This window comes from Carlito syrichta, unplaced genomic scaffold, assembly GCF_000164805.1.
Source record: "Carlito syrichta isolate Samal-C Ts95f unplaced genomic scaffold, Tarsius_syrichta-2.0.1 Scaffold303167, whole genome shotgun sequence".
Classification (NCBI taxonomy): domain Eukaryota; kingdom Metazoa; phylum Chordata; class Mammalia; order Primates; family Tarsiidae; genus Carlito; species Carlito syrichta.
In genome coordinates, this window is record NW_007247263.1 from 6,812 (window position 1) to 23,100 (window position 16,289).

The 16,289-nt window shown below is 38.6% G+C and overlaps 1 protein-coding gene across 1 annotated transcript; it reads left to right on the top strand.

Annotated features, from left to right (window-relative positions):
* The first annotated feature begins 503 nt into the window (after nt 1-503).
* Nucleotides 504-9,487, top strand: LOC103260301 (secreted frizzled-related protein 3-like). Its single transcript, XM_008057951.1, has 4 exons — nt 504-582; nt 4,503-4,707; nt 5,096-5,159; nt 8,522-9,487. Exons 1-4 carry the CDS (start codon nt 504-506, stop codon nt 8,636-8,638), a joined length of 465 nt encoding a protein of 154 aa, XP_008056142.1. The 3' UTR covers nt 8,639-9,487.
* The last annotated feature ends 6,802 nt before the right edge of the window (nt 9,488-16,289 follow it).

Sequence of the window (16,289 nt, forward strand, 5' to 3'; positions counted from 1 at the left end):
GGCTCACTATCCACTCCTTTTCTTAAGAACATCACTAAGTTCACTGTGTTGTAATAACACTTATCTCCTTGGGTTGCTTTCAGATCCAGGACCTCATATTTGGAGGAGTGCTGTAATCTGTCAAAAATATATGAACATTAGGGGGCATGCCACAGGGGTGAGCCAGCTACCTGAGTGTAGGCAGAACATTGCATCTCAGTAGGCATTCATTCTTCAGCTATAAGCTCTAAGCATGCCTGTTTCAGGATTTAGGGGTCATACTCTTCTTGTACGTAGAAGTGAGCAGTGTCTCCTCAGGATTTGGGTGGTTTGTGAGAGGGTGGGAACTATGAGCTTGCTACCATTTGAGTGTAGAGAGAATGAACATGACTGTAGTTCCAGGAGAAAGAGACTAGAGACTTAGAATTGCCAAGAGCCTTCTCACCACCAAATTTCGATCTACTATTACTGAAAAAATGAGTAAATAAAAGAAAGCAAATATTGAAAATGTATTTATAACTAAAATGTATTTTTCAGAACGCTGTAAATGTAAACCTATTAGAGCCACACAGAAGACCTATTTCCGGAACAATTACAACTATGGTAAGGATAATTTCATGGTTGATTTATAAACTGCTGTATTAGGAAAGAGGTGTGTGTGTGTGTGTACGCGCGTATGCATACTTGTGCGTAAATGATTAGAGCAGTTTAAGAATTAGGCTTAAAAACAAATAAATTAGGACAACTAATTAAGAGTATGGTCCCTGTGTCTCAACCAATCAAAATGTCTCACGTGGGCAAAATTCTTAACAAATGGCTGATCTTGAAGCATGTCAGCAACATTGTTGGCACCTTAAAACCCTATAATCAAGTACACCAAGATGTTTCAAGATAGATGGGACTCCTCTACCTGGGAGGATGGAGGAGGATTTGAGCTCAAGTGTCTGAAGCCGCATAAGCCATCCCTTGTGCTTCATTGGGATGAACAGAGAGTGCTTGGATGCACAAGGAATGGTTCAAGAGTCCAATTTGGTTTCTTCAGCCAGTTTATCCCATGGAAAACATTGACAGAACTGAAAGGCAACCCTTATAGAAGTTATTGTATTCAATTGAGGAAATGTTCTGTTATCTAGGTTAACCTGAAAATCCAACATTCTGGTAAACTATTAATCAAAAAGCTACCAATCCAAATGTAGCTGACAAACTTAATTGAAGAATGATAAAGCTTGCTGTTTTTGTGCCAGGGACAGTACTACATGGTTTCCATACACTATCTTGTTTAATTTTCTCAACTTCCCCCATGAGATGTATTATTGTCCTGATTTTATCAATGAATCTTGAACCTAAGTTGTTGCTTTGATTGATTATAATATACTTTTGGGTACTAATATGTTTCAGAGTTATAAACTTATTTATATAGACCCATACCCAGAAGAAACAATTAATGATAAATAAGGGACTAATTGATATTTATTTCATCCTAGGCATTTTATTTTGATCTTTTCCAGTATCTATGGGATTCATAAAGAACACATTACCATCTCTGCATAAGGCTATTGATACTAAGTCAATGAATAAACATGGAGATTAAATAGACTGTTAATGTGAACTTAATTATTAAAATGAGAGTTTTATTATTATTTACATGCCCTATTTTAGAGGATATGGGATATTTAGAGTAGATTTATTTCTACTGCTATACTTTTGGGAATTGGAAGGAGAGAAATAAGACTCTGTAGGAATCATATTTAATACCTTTGAAAATATGGTGTATTAAAAAGCATAGAGTAAAAAATTATGGACTTAGTTAAATCTCTTTAAAATGAATTTACCTTGTTTCCCACATTTTTCTTCAGTGGAATCAATTTTTATTTTTTGCTTGCTTCTCATCTTTAAAGGAATCTAGCCTCTCTTAGCCAATGGTGGACACATTTTCCAAGTTTGAAAGGTTATGTTTATCTAAAAAGTCAAATGCCTGTCTGCTTATCTGAAAACACTTTTCGTACAAATTGTTGTGGAAAACCTCAGGAGAAGAGAAGGTCTTAGTTTTCAGGAGATTAGGTGTTTAAGACTGAAAAGTACCATATGAACATTCAAGTACTATTACACAAAGAGCAAAAACATAATACAAATATTATATCATGAAATTTAGTTATTTGTATTTATTTTACTTATTATCAATTTTTACTTTATCCACCTTCCTTAGTGCTGCAATGGTTGGTGCTGTTTTTGTTTGTTTGTTTTTAGAAAGCAGGATTTATTGAGAGGACCAAAAAGCTCCCACAGTGGGAGGGGGCCTGAGGGAGTTGCCCGGTGCTGTTATTTTTGTTAAAATTGAAAGACAAGTCATAGAGAAGGTCTTGGAGAAGGTAGCAGAGTGAATGTTATAAAATAAAATAGGATATGGATCACAATTACTAGAAAGAAACAGATAATTTCTTTTTCACAGCCAAGCAATAACTGAGTTGCTTATAGTTTGAGGGTTGTCATTTGTCTGGGACTTCTTGCAGCTTCTTTGGAAAAGGCAGGCATACAACTGATTAAATAGAAGGAAAAACTCTGCAAAGGAAAGATATTTTCACTTCCAAAATATGTTGATTTTTATCTGATATATCTGCGTGTGTCTATGAAGAAAAGAAAGTGAGGAGTGGGAACAATTAGTAATTCAGACAAAACCTCTACTTTATTCAGATTAATTCAGTTAAAAACTCTTGAGTTTTAACAAAATATCTTGTATAAAAAAGTAGGTCTTGTAGAGAGATATTTATTTTGGAGTGAGTACATGTGCTAAAAATTTCTAATGAAAATAGTAGACACTGGGTAAATAAATCATTAGCTTGAGAACACTTGCACAGTTCACTAATCTCTAATAGTGGAGGGATGCTATGAAGCCATGGACACACAAAAATGTCTGCCTGCTGGGGCTGAGATTCATCTGATTCTCCCAAATGGCAATTCAAAAAGTACAATCTCATCTTTTGTTAAAATACAGAATAGAAAAAACATGAATAGAATACAGAATAGAAAAAACATTAATAGAAAGGAACTCTACTTGCAAATTGAACCTAGCAGGGAGAGCTGGGTAGCTATGTTTTGTTTGCTATAAATTCTTATGTTTGAGGCAACTAACTCTCTGAGGATTAAAGTACCTGTGAAGCAAAAATAAGGTTTTGTCCTAAAGTTTAAAAAACTTATTAGTAATTAAACTTCTGTCATATGTATGTTGTACAGGTAGAAGATTAGTAAGTTGTTAAGATGAAGCTGGAACATTAATGGGGGAATGGTTTATTAGCTGGCTTTATATTTTCATGGATTGCTTTTTTCCCCCTAATCCTTTGAAGTTTAGAACCCATGAAATATGTGGGAAGATACTCAGATAAAAGTGGTTTGCAGATATGTGCCTAAGAAGTTTTCAAAAAGTGGGTTCACTTGGCTAAAGTGTGTTTTATTTTCTTCTGTATAAACACCCATAGATATTGAACTCAAGCAATGAAGGTGTCTGGGAAAATGCCTTTGGCTTTCTTACTAATTGACATTTTTACTTCTCTTTAAAAAGCTCATTTACCAGAAGTAGGAATCTAAAGAATTTGACTCTTTCAAAGGAGAGAGATACAGAAAAGAAGCAGAGCTATGCTTTCTAGATTCTGTGTCACATACTTGCAACTGCAGGCTATCTGTCGTTACATTGAGAGGTAAAGCTGACTGTTGTGAGATAAATTGGTCACCAGTATCAACATCGAAAGAGGTAGATGAATGCATTTGACATGCTGGAACTTATTCTGTAGTATGTGACAGGAAGGAACGTTGGAATGCTTGCCATCAAAGCAGATGAGGTAACAAGTTCTCATGGTGACAGTTTTTGTTCAAGAAGAAAATATAGTATGCCTAAAGGAGAGTATACAAGATAACCTATACTGACACAGAGGAAGAAAGGAGCTCATCACGTCTGAATGGTGAGCTAAGATGAGGATGGTGGAAATACATCAGGACCAGTTTGGAACACTATCAAACAAGGCAACTTTAAAACACTAAAGACACCCGCTTATCTGGGAAGGTCTGTTGATAAACCTGATAGAAGAATGCTAATGAGGAAAAAGTAGAAGTCTTTTTTATGTAGTGAAATCAGTGCAGTTTAAATTCTTGTCGGCAGCAATTGGAACTGTACACATACATATGCACACTTCCAAAACAAAATTTTGGAGGAAAATTATATCAGACTATTCAGTTAACCTTTGATTATCTAAATGGATTTCTCAAAATCACACGCACACACATATGCATCTGTATACACAAATATATATGCACACACAGATTGGAAGGGGATCAAGCCTGAAGATTAAGGGGGCAGGTCTGTTGTTAATGTGTCACTCAGTACAGTTTAAGGGAAAACTATCTGGCAGACTTTATAGATTGAGTATCAAGTGGACAAGAATTGGCTAGATAGAAGCCCATTTTGTCTTTTTTGAATGAGAGACCTATTGTGGGTCATATTACTATATCTGCTTTATTGTCTTTTATTGCAGTAATTCGGGCTAAGATTAAAGAGGTAAAGACTAAGTGCCATGATGTGACTGCAGTCGTGGAGGTGAAGGAGATTCTCAAGGCATCTCTGGTGAACATTCCAAGGGATACCGTCAACCTCTACACTAGCTCTGGCTGCCTGTGTCCCCCACTTAATGTCAATGAGGAATATATCATCATGGGCTATGAAGATGAGGAGCGTTCCAGGTAATTCACTCCTTAAGGGCTCTGAAGAGCTTGTCTGTCCTACTCTGACCACATTTCTCTTTAGAGATCTTCCTCTTGTATTCTTACCATGGGATCTGTCTACTTTCCTGAGGATTGCAGGTTTGAGTTGGATCCCTTGATTCCATATATTGAAAAGAAAAGTTTATGTGTACAGCTTATGGGTGTGTGTTTTTTAAGAAAGAGGGATTATAACTTCATTTGTTTCTTAAAGGGGCCTATGACTCCCAAATGGCTAAGAATTACTATTCTAAAACTTGGCTATCTGATTCCAGAATAAACATGTATGTCTTTTTTGGCATTGATTCCTTGTATTTTTCAGTAATAGGTTTTAATTTTTTTAAAATGATTACTTCTTTTAAAAATGCAGATTACTCTTGGTAGAAGGCTCGATAGCTGAGAAATGGAAGGATCGGCTTGGTAAAAAAGTTAAGGTAAGGCTATATTTTATGTGCAATGTAATACACAGAAAACAAAGTAGAAAACCAGTCACCTGTCACTTAAGTGAAATACCTGCTGTCAACTACTTGAGAAATATTAATACCCATAGATACCAATACCTATGTACTATGTGTAGCCACATACATCTAGATGTAAGAGATCTGGGCTGGGCATGGTGGCTCATGCCTGTATTTCCAGCACTTTGGAAGGCCGAGGCAGGAGGATTGCTTGAGCCTAGGAGTTTGATACTAGCCTGGGAAACATAGTGAGACATTATCTCTACAAAAATAAAAATTTGAAAAAATAAAATTAAAAAAATTAGCCTCATGTGGTGGTACACACCTGTAGTCCCAGAGGCAGAAGGATTGCCTGAGCCCAGGAAATTGAGGCTGTGGTGAGCTGTGATGGTACAACTGCACCCCAGCCTTGGTGACAAAGTGAGACCTCGACTCTAACAACAACAACAAAAAGACAGAGATCTGACCAAATTAGGTCCTAATAGCAATAGCAATAATGTAGCTTTACTTTTAAGCCAATGATTCTTAGATTCTGGAATTGATACATTTTAAAAAATCACATAGTAAATTATTTTATTATAGACGGGTTTGTTTCTTCTTACTGCACTAGGCAAATCTGTTTCAAAGAAAAGAATGTGGGGGAAATGCATAGGGGGACAAAGAATCCAAAAGGCGGTGTGTGTGGGTGAGGGGAGTGGGAACTGTACCAAACATAATACATCCTCTTCCTTCTGCGAGTTTGAAGGCTTGGGAAACATTTACAACAGGGTAAGTTCAACACCCCTGGGCAGTTTATCTTATACATCTGGCACTTGACACAGCAGACACGTTTGGGTTTAAGTGACCTACAAAAATGTAAAAGGCATTATTTTGTATGGAAAAACTACCCTCCAGTAAGTTATTTTTTCCCCCCAGTATACTTGAGATATATTTCAAGTTCAGACTTGTGAGCATTCTCTCTTTGCATCTCTTCAATTAGTTTGATGTTTTATTAAAGAAAAAATGGCTCTTGTTCAGGATGTTGAAATCTCTTACTGTCTTTTTAATTTGGTTTTCTGCTTGCTAATGCAGAACAGGAATTTGTCCTAAATTCCTGTACCAGTTGGAAGAGCTTTCAACATCCCTGCTGCAAAGCGTGCAACAGGCCTAACTGCTCCTCTGGAGGTACCAAAACAGTATTGTTGTGTTGTTGACAGAATACATAGCTTGTTTGTCCTGGTTCCTAGTAAGGTATTTCCCCTTCTGCAGTAATATTTCCCATTGCTTTCTGCAGGGGCTCACAGAGTTATCCTTGTGAGTTCATCTATATTCTCAGTGTGGATAAAAACATACTAAAGGGAAGAAATAAACCAATAACTTGAATAATTTCTATGTCATATGCAGATGCTCTGGGATAAAGAGTTTGGGTTAGAGAATCTCTTTCGGCCAGAATTACTAAGATCTTTATTTCAGTTTTCCAGTCAATTTGTGGATATAAAAAGAGTTTTATGGAGGATATGATTTTTTTTTTTTTTTTTTTGAGTTGGAGCCTTACTCTGTCACTCAAGACTGGAGTGCAGTGGCCGCTCCCATCCACCGCAGCCTTGACCTGCTGGGCTCCGACGATCCTTCCACCTCAGCCTTCCAAGTAGCCGGAACTATAGGCACGTGCTACCACGCCCGGCTAATTTTTTGATTTATTGTAGAGATGAGGTCTCGCCAAGTTGCCCAGGAGGGTCAGGCAATCCACTCACCTCAGCCTCCCAAAGTGCGAGATTACAGGCTGAGCCACCGAACCCGGCTAATATGATTGTTTTCTAATCAGAGTTGCCTTTAGTTGATATCTCGGTGGATAGATCAAGAATTTTTAAAAGATATTATTATGGTTTTTCTATACAAATGGTTGTTTACCTAAGTCTCTGTTATAGCTGATTGTTTAAATCAAGACATTTTGACTGCCTTGGGGAGTTAGAATCAGACTGTTTTGTAAATATGAAAGAAAGATTGTGGAGTAAAATGTGCTAAAATGAATAATTGCTTATAGTAATAGACAAATAATAGCTAATTTATTATGTGCTAAGCACTTCATACATTTTAAAAATCAATCTTTAAAGCAGACTTATAAGTAGATTAGATTATTAATTCCAATATATACATGATGCAAATGAGGTCTAGTAAGTTCAAGAAACTTCACATGGTAAGTGGTGGGGTTGGAATTTGAGATTGAACCACTTGACATTAGCTCCTTGCTACTCAAATTGTGGTACCTGATCAGCAACATAGGCATCATCTGGTAGCTTGTTAAGTATGAAAATCTCAGAACTACTGAATGAGAACCTGCAATTTTAACAAGTCCCTCAGGTGATTTCTGTGTGCATTGGAGTTTGAGAAGTACAACTCAGCTGGGCTTGGTGGCTCGGCCTGTAATCCCGCGCTTTGGGAGGCTGAGGTGAGTGGATTGCCTGAGCCCGTGGGTTCGAGACCCACCTGGGCAACTTGGCGAGACCTCATCTCTACAGTAAATCAAAAAATCAGCCAGGTGTGGTAGCACATGCCTGTAATTCTGGCTACTCGGAAGGCTGAGGTGGAAGGATCGCCGGAGCCCAGCAGGTCGAGGCTGCAGTGGCCGGGAGTGGCCACTGCACTCCAGTCTGGGTGACAGTGTGAGACTCCAACTCAAAAAAAAAAAAAAAAAAGAGAAGTACAACTATAGTCCTTATTCCCTACCAATAATTCCATAACATTATTTTCATTTAATTTCTAGTATGTGTAAATGTTATTGACATTGTTAATATGAAATATTAGTAAACTTAACTGTGGTTATTAAAAACATTGGTGATACCCTCTTTGTAAAACTTAGAATGAGGGCAGGACCTTGTCTGTTTTGTTTGTTGTACTTGGTGGATATTATCTAGAAAAATATCTTTAAGAATCCCATCCCTCCAAAAAATTTCCATTTGTTTCACTGCTCAAATCACACCATTTTTAAAAGGCTATGTCTTAGGTATCTTAAGAGAGGAGGATGAAATATAGCCTTTCCTTCAAATTCTCCATGGAAATCTTCCATTTGTTGAACCAGAAATATCAACAGACATGAGTAAATATTTGTATTGTGATTTATAAGACAGAAATTTTAAGTTTATGATTTGATAAGAAAGCATTATTACATATATTATGGATGGCAAACTTTAGCATCAGATCAGTTTGGTTGTTATCCTGGGATATGGGTTTTACTTTCAGAAAAGGAGTAAAATGCTTTAGAGATCTGACTTTGCAGTCTTACCAAGTTGTTAGAATCACAGAAATAATGACCCTGGCTATATATGGTTCTGACTATTTTTCTGTTTTAAATTTCACAGCGCTGGGATATGAAGCTCCGGCATCTTGGACTGGGTAAAAGTGACTCTAGTATTAGTGATTCCGCGCAAAGTCAGAAGTCTGGCAGGAACTCAAACCCCCGGCAAGCACGCAACTAAATCCTGAAATGCAAAAAGTAACACCAGTGGACTTCCTATTAAGACTTGCATTCTTGGACTAGCACAGGAAAATTGCACTATTGCACATCATATTCTATTGTTTACTACAAAAATCATATGGTAACTAATATTACTTCTATTTTCTCTTTTGTTTCCTGTTTTTTCTCTTCACTCCCACCCCTCCCCCCTTTTTAATGGTTTGGGGGCAGATCCTTAAATATATTATATGACTTCTATTTCACTAATCATAGGAAAACAATTCTTTTGCAATAATAATAAATTAAACACGTTGATACCAGGACCTCTTAGCTAGAGTTCCCAGATGTTAATTTACTGTTCTGCACTTGAATTGGGAATACAATATTGGATGCGAAAGAGGGATTTCTGGTATACACAGAAAACTAGATATGCTTGTAAAACAAACACTGCTGATCTAATTACAGCCTCATTTTTGTATGCCTTTTGGGCATTCTCCTCGCGCTTAGAAAGTTCTGAATGTTCATAAAGGTACAATGACAGTTTGAAATCAGATGCCACATAGGCAAAGCAATCAGGCACCAGGAAGCATTTATGAGGAAACAACACACAAGACAAATTATTTTTGAGATTGGCAGGAAGCAAAATAAATAGTGGTAGGAGCTGGGAAAGAACATTTTGCCTGATTGAGAAGTACATCTGAAACCAGTAGCCGTTGGGTGTTAACAGTAGCATTCTTTTGGCAATACATTTGATTTGTTCATGAATATATTAATCAGCATTAGGAAAGTGAATTATAACTAGACATCTGCTGTTATCACCATAGTTCTGTTTAATTTGCTTCCTTTTAAATAAACGTATTGGTGGAAGCCTTTTTTCCTCCCTCTCTTCTTTTAAAAGAAATCAGACTTGCTGTATCAACCAGGAAAAGGAAGTTTTAGATGCATGTGCACTAGGGTGTTATTTTAAAGAAAACGTAGCTCTATAAAATGCTGTAGATTTCAGGATGATGAGATGTGCATGTTTTTTAATTTTGTTTTTGGTGTGTGTGTCTGTATTTGTGTACATGTTTGTCTATGCACTCACACCCAAGCTGGACTAAATTACAGGCCTGTGAACTGGCCTGCACTTCATCATCTGGATTTGTGCTGTTTAATGATCAGTGAAAAATGTCTAATAAAAGGAATTATGGTTGTCAGGAGAGAGGTTATTTTGACTTTTCAACCATATGCACATTTCTTATCCAAATGGCAGTGAGATCCCCAGGGGCTGTGGTGAACAAATGATGTTTTTACAGACAGTCCCTAACTTATGATGGTTCAACTTAACGATTTTTGACTTATGATGGGTTTATCAGGGCATAACCTGATCCATTTCAACTTACGATATTTTCAACCTTCGATGGGCTTCTCTGGATGCAGCCCCATCCTAAGTGGAGGAACATTGTACTTCTCCAGCAGAGTTTCTTAGAGCCTGTACCAATCACTCGAAAGTCTCCTCTGCAATTTACATGCATGCTATAAGTAGAACCCAATTTCTAAGCTGTGGTGTGCTGAAAATAAAACACTTATGAAGCAAAATGGTGCTGTGTTTCCTTCTACAGGGATAGTCATACAAGGATTAATTCATTCCTGAGCAAAGGGTTCCTAAAATGGTAAATAGTAATTCATCTAACTTCTCTCCTTTAGAAGTATGAAAGTCACTTATACAAAATGGAGTAATTCATGTGATGCAAGGTTAAAATGGAGTCGGGAGGCCATGGGGAAGGGAACCCAGGTCTATGCTGCAGGAACTGTTTTTGCAGTTCAACAGAAAAACCACAAAGACCTAACTGTAACTTTGAGATTACATCTTACCTAATGACTGCTCCCACTCTCCAATGAGACCTCACTAGCTCCTGCAGGACCCTATTTGCTCAGAACTTTGTTTCAGAACAACTTAGGTAACCTTTCTCTTTCCCCCAAGAAAACCCTAGCCTTTTCCTTTGTTCTTTGGACACACCTAGGGACTGCCCTAGTTGTTTGTGTGCCCTAAATTGCAATTCTTATATATTATTTCCAAATAAATCTTTTATTTAGAGACTTCTCTCTCTATAATTAAGGTTGACAGAAGAGAACATTCCTGCCTTTTGATTGGCTCCCAAACCCTGACAATTTTCCCAATCCCAGAAGAAAGACTTCCCACTTTGGCCAAAAGGAGGACTGTGTAATCTTTGGGGTTACTATGTGATTGCTTTCAGATAATCTTGCCCTCTGCCTTTTGGGCTGCGTCCTTAGATGACTAAGCCAGGTCATCTCTTTCTAGATGCTGCTGTCGTAATCTTAAAATGTGAGTTTGAGTGTCACAGAGGAGTCATGAAGGGCCACCATGGAGGGACAGTCTCTCTCTCTAGTATGTCGTACTCAACATGAGCCTCAGGGATCAGAGTGGGTCCTTGAGGAAAAATAGTGCTTTTGCCTCGGCCTGTTTATCTCAGGCCTTCCCATGCTAACTCTGGGAAGAAGGGCAAGAATCCACTACAGGAGAGACCTAAAGGAACTCTTACCCAAACCCACAGATTGTCAACTCTATCAATGCATGATATAGAGCAATTCTAAGTAATGAAATATTTTGATGTACAATGAAAGCCACAGATCTTTCCAACTCCTGCAATTTTGGGAAGCTGGGGAGGTGATATAATTAATTTCTGTGTAGGAATTTGACACAATTTATGCTTAATACATATAGAAAAATGGTACTGATAAACAAAAGATGGTCAGATCCTTAGATTCAGAAGCGTATTTTTTTTACAACCTTCCATTTTAATGATCTGTAATGCCAATGTTTGACGTGCTCATATATATGAGGCTTCTGTCCTTTGTTTTAAAAATTTCTAATGGCATAAGGTCCATGAAGAAAGTATATTTGGCTGTTCAATTTGATAGCTGCAACATCTTCATTAATAAACGACATGCAGGTCTCTTTTGGGGCTGGCATGATTTACCATGATGGTCGGTCACGTTTCTAAAACCACCAGAAATTTAATATATACATGTCCTTGTCAGTAACCTTGGGATTTTAAATCTGTAAGATTTAAAATTTCTTTAGAAAATGTTCACTTTCAGTATTTTAATTTTCTTAGCCAAATAAAAGTCAGGTGCTTGCTGAATAAAGTAGCAAAAATTAAAAATAACAGCAAATTTGGCTTCTCTTTTCATGGATACATGAGTATTTTACTGTGTCACATGCACTGTAATCTGATTCTGTGCCATATGTTGCACTGAACATTCAGGGGTGGGGTGGGGCAAACCCTATCTTTTCACATCTGTTGTACATTAAGAAGGTAAATACAAAAGTTACAATCACTGAGTGCAAATAGCCTTCTGCTAGAAATTACTTGCTATTACATTTCAAAAGTCAAATGACTAAAAAGTACTTCAAGATTGAAATTTATTTAGTACAATGAATTTTAACTTTTTAAAAAACACACTTGCGGCTGGCTCGGTGGCTCAGCCTGTAATCCTGCGCCTTTGGGAGGTTGAGGTGAGTGGATTGCCTGAGCCCGCGGGTTCGAGACCCGCCTGGGCAGCAAGACCTCATCTCTACAATAAATCAAAAAATCAGCCGGGCGTGGAAGCGCATGCCTGTAATTCCGGCTACTTGGAAGGCTGAGGCGGAAGGATCGCCAGAGCCCAGCAGGTCGAGGCTGTGGTGGCCGGAAGAGGCCACTGCACTCCAGTCTGGGCGACAGAGTGAAACTCCAACTCAAAAAAAAAACAAACCACATTTGCTGGCTTGAACGTTTAGCATATTTTAATACACACAAGAATTCAAGAAGATGGTAAAAATAAAGCAGAAATTTCTAATACTGTGCTACTGAAATCAACCCTATGAAATTTTAAAATATGGTTCCCAGATGCATGAATATTAATAAAAACAGTATAGCCATACCTTTGATAATCATCTTTTTTGGGGTAATCATGTCTAACAGTGGCTAGAACTCTATACAAAACACTTGCACGTATGTTACCTCACATATTTCTTGAAAGTTCATGAGGTAGATGTTATTTTCATTTTATAGATAAAAATGGATGATTTAGAACTTCAGAGTTATGTAAGTAGCAAAGCTGGATCTTAGACCCTCTTAATCTTATTTCCCAAGTTACATGTTTTCCACCATTGTAGTTACTGATAAAAAGGTAAATGCATCCTAACAATGTTAAAAATACAAAGCACAGTGCCAGGTACATAGCACCTACTTATTTATTTCTTTTTTTTTTTTTGAGTTGGAGTCTCACTCTGTCGCCCAGACTGGAGTGCAGTGGCCGCTCCCGGCCACCGCAGCCTCGACCTGCTGGGCTCCGGCGATCCTTCCGCCTCAGCCTTCCAAGTAGCCGGAACTACAGGCGTGCGCTACCATGCCCGGCTGATTTTTTTATTTATTATAGAGATGAGGTCTCGCTGCCCAGGCGGGTCTCGAACCCGCGGGCTCAGGCAATCCACTCACCTCAGCCTCCCAAAGGCGCGGGATTACAGGCTGAGCCACCGAGCCCGGCACTACTTATTTATTTCTTAAACTACCAGCTGCATATTAGAAAGCCCTTATAATATAGCCTCAACTGTAACCCACAATACTGTCACTTGACCTTTCAGTTGTCCTCCACTGTGAAAACAAAATTTCAGTGGGATTATTGCCATGCAGAATGGGTAATAATTAATAAACAAAGTTATTCTTTTGGCACTCATTATTTAAGGACAAGTGATTCTCAGTAGGAAAAAGTGGTATTTTTTCCTTTAAGTTTTTGTTTTTCCTTGAATTTAGAGAAGATGTTTTTCTTTGGGCAAAATGCAAACATCATTTGTTTATGTTGCTATTTTGGTGAGTGTTGAGAACTCAAGGAGTTGCCCCATAAAGAAGGAAAGGATGGGATGTGCTCAGGGAAGTTTGTCCAAAAGGTAAGGATATGTGGACTATTGAGGAGAACACAGAAATGAAAGAAAATGCAGAGAAGAACTTCCCATTAACTACAGGGATGTGGAGATGGATAACCCTACTCATGTATAGTGGTGGTATGGCCGCTCCTCCAAGAAGCCACCACTGACTCCCCATGCACTTAGCATCTTGAGATGGGATTGATGTTAACGACTGTAGATTGTAGAGTTGGACTTAGGAAAGCTTGGAGCATCAGCAAGAGTGGGTTAGGGTGATGTATAAAGCTTAGGCTAGCTCTGAGATGTTAAAAAATCTGTGAAACAGGGAACAAAGGATTTCTTGTTTATGCTGGGTGGTAAATAAAGTGAATAAAGCCAATCTGGTTCACTCCAGTGTCTTTATTTCTGCATTATTTTGGTAATTCTGAGGGAATCGTGGTTTCCCATGGATGGTATCCCTGTACTAGCACTGAAAAGAAGAATTTGGGGTAAGCAATTACAACTTAACTGTGGGAGAACTCAGCAAAAGAAGAGACCAATATGAACAAAACTCCTTTTAGAAAACATTCCTTGTGACCTGTAAGTCAAGTTATATAACAAAGCTTTAAAAATAATCATAGCTGGGCTCGGAGGCTCAGCCTGTAATCCCAGCGCTTTGGGAGGCTGAGGTGAGTGGATTGCCTGAGCCTGCGGGTTCGAGACCCGCCTGGGCAACTTGGCAAGACCTCATCTCTACAATAAATCGAAAATCAGCCGGGCATGGTAGCACATGCCTGTAGTTCCGGCTACTCGGAAGGCTGAGGCGGAAGGATCGCCGGAGCCCAGCAGGTCGAGGCTGTGGTGGCCAGGAACGGCCACTGCACTCCAGTCTGGACGACAGAGTGAGACTCCAACTCAAAAGAAAAAAAACAAAACAAAACCATAAAACTCAGAAAATATCCCCACAAAGACTGCATTGTTCTTTCTGCACACATTCATCTCCTTCCCTCCTGAACATTCTCTCCTATTCTGCTTCTCATCGTATTGCTTAGCTAATTAAATCAAACATGTTTGCAGTAAGTATATTCAGAATTGTTAAAAGATCAAGCATGATGTAAGTAGAAACTATCTGAAATTATTTAAATCCATTGTTCCGTATCCATGAAGCTCATCTCGATTTCTTTCAGATCACCAGCTCATGCCCTGAGCTACTCTTGCCTACACAATGCCTGGAAGCCCAGCTGTCCATGCTTCTTTTCCCTTAGGGACATTGAGTCATTGAAATTGGTTCCCTTACTACACCTTGAAGAGAGTTTTGGAGTTTGGTCATCTGGGTTCAAATTCTTACTTTGCAACTCACTGGCTGTTTAGGCTTGTATCTGCATTTCAATATAAGGAGAAATGACTGGGTGGAGTCCAGAGTATGCTAGATGTTTAATATGAATCAGAATCATTCCACCTTTTACTCCCAGATAATCTCTGAGAGGTACACAGTTGTCAAAGAGGATTCTAGTGAATGCTCACCAAACCTGGAAGAAAAAATGGCTTTCAAGAGATTCTACTTTCTGCCTGCTCTCTCTCCTCCATCTTTAAGATGACAGACTCAAAAAGTCCTTGCAATTCATCCTCAAGTTGAAGAATGAAATTCTTTTCCCTTCTCTCCAGCGAGGTAGGTGTGGCATGAACAGGAGACCAGATAAAAGATAAGATTCTGGAAAACCACACAGTACTCAATTTTACAAATATATCACTGGCACAAATTTATGTTTTATTTAAAATGTTACAGTTTATTTTGGAAACCAAAGAACTATTATAAAACATACCAACTGGGCTTGGTGGCGCAGCCTGTAATCCCAGCACTTTGGGAGGCTGAGGAGAAAGGATTGCCTGAGCTCGGGGGTTCGAGACCAGCCTGGGCAACTTGGCGAGACCTCATCCCTACAATAAATCAAAAAATTAGATCAGCATGGTAGCACGCACCTAAAGTTCCAGCTACTTGGAAGGCTGAGGCAAAAGGATTGCCTGGGCCCAGCCAGTTGAGGCTGCGTTGGCTGTCGAGCGTGCCATTGCACTCCAGCCTGAGTGGCAAAGTGGGATTCCAACTCAAAATTTAAAAAAAGAGCAAAGCAAGTAAAACAATTTTCTCCAAATGCTATTTATACAAGTTTGACTCCCCAAAAAGGTTATTGTTCATAGCTTAGGCCAGCAAGGAGAGACAACTTGGAAAGATATGTGTTCTTAATAAGAGTTGAATTTTTGTCAGAGGAGCTTCTTGGTGTTTTTCATTTCCTAGGGAGTTCCAGAAGTACTAAAATTATATCGAGACAAAGTGTTTATGTTTCAAAAGTGCAGGCTCTGCATTCCAGGCTACACACTGAGGGTTCTCAAAACAGAGACTGCTTTTACTGAAACTGGGAAATAAGGATAACTCATATAACTCATAAAGGGCTTGGACTAGTCCATACTGGAAAAACATGATAACCAAAAAACCAACTGAGAAAGGAACCACCTAATCCAGGGGTTGGCAAACTTTTCTGTGAAGGGTCCCATAGTAAATATTTAAGGTTTTGTGGGCCACACAGTCTCCGCTGCAAATTCTCGGCTCTGTCACTGAGGTTCAAAACCAGACATTGACCATACATAAGTGAACAGGCATGGCTGTGTTCCAATAAAACTTTATTTACAAAAGTAGCAGTGAGGTGAATTTGGTTTTGGGGCTGTAGTTGGCCTACCCTTGTAGTCCTAATCAAATGCTTCCTAACTAGTCTAACTTACTTCACCATTC

Excerpts from the sequence above, each read along its gene's own strand:
- LOC103260301 (XM_008057951.1), top strand. The coding sequence starts at position 504 with ATGTATTTTTCAGAACGCTGTAAATGTAAACCTATTAGAGCCACACAG. Across the intron at positions 583-4,502 it reads CCGGAACAATTACAACTATG|TAATTCGGGCTAAGATTAAA; the intron begins GTAAGGATAATT and ends CTTTTATTGCAG. Across the intron at positions 4,708-5,095 it reads GAAGATGAGGAGCGTTCCAG|ATTACTCTTGGTAGAAGGCT; the intron begins GTAATTCACTCC and ends TTAAAAATGCAG.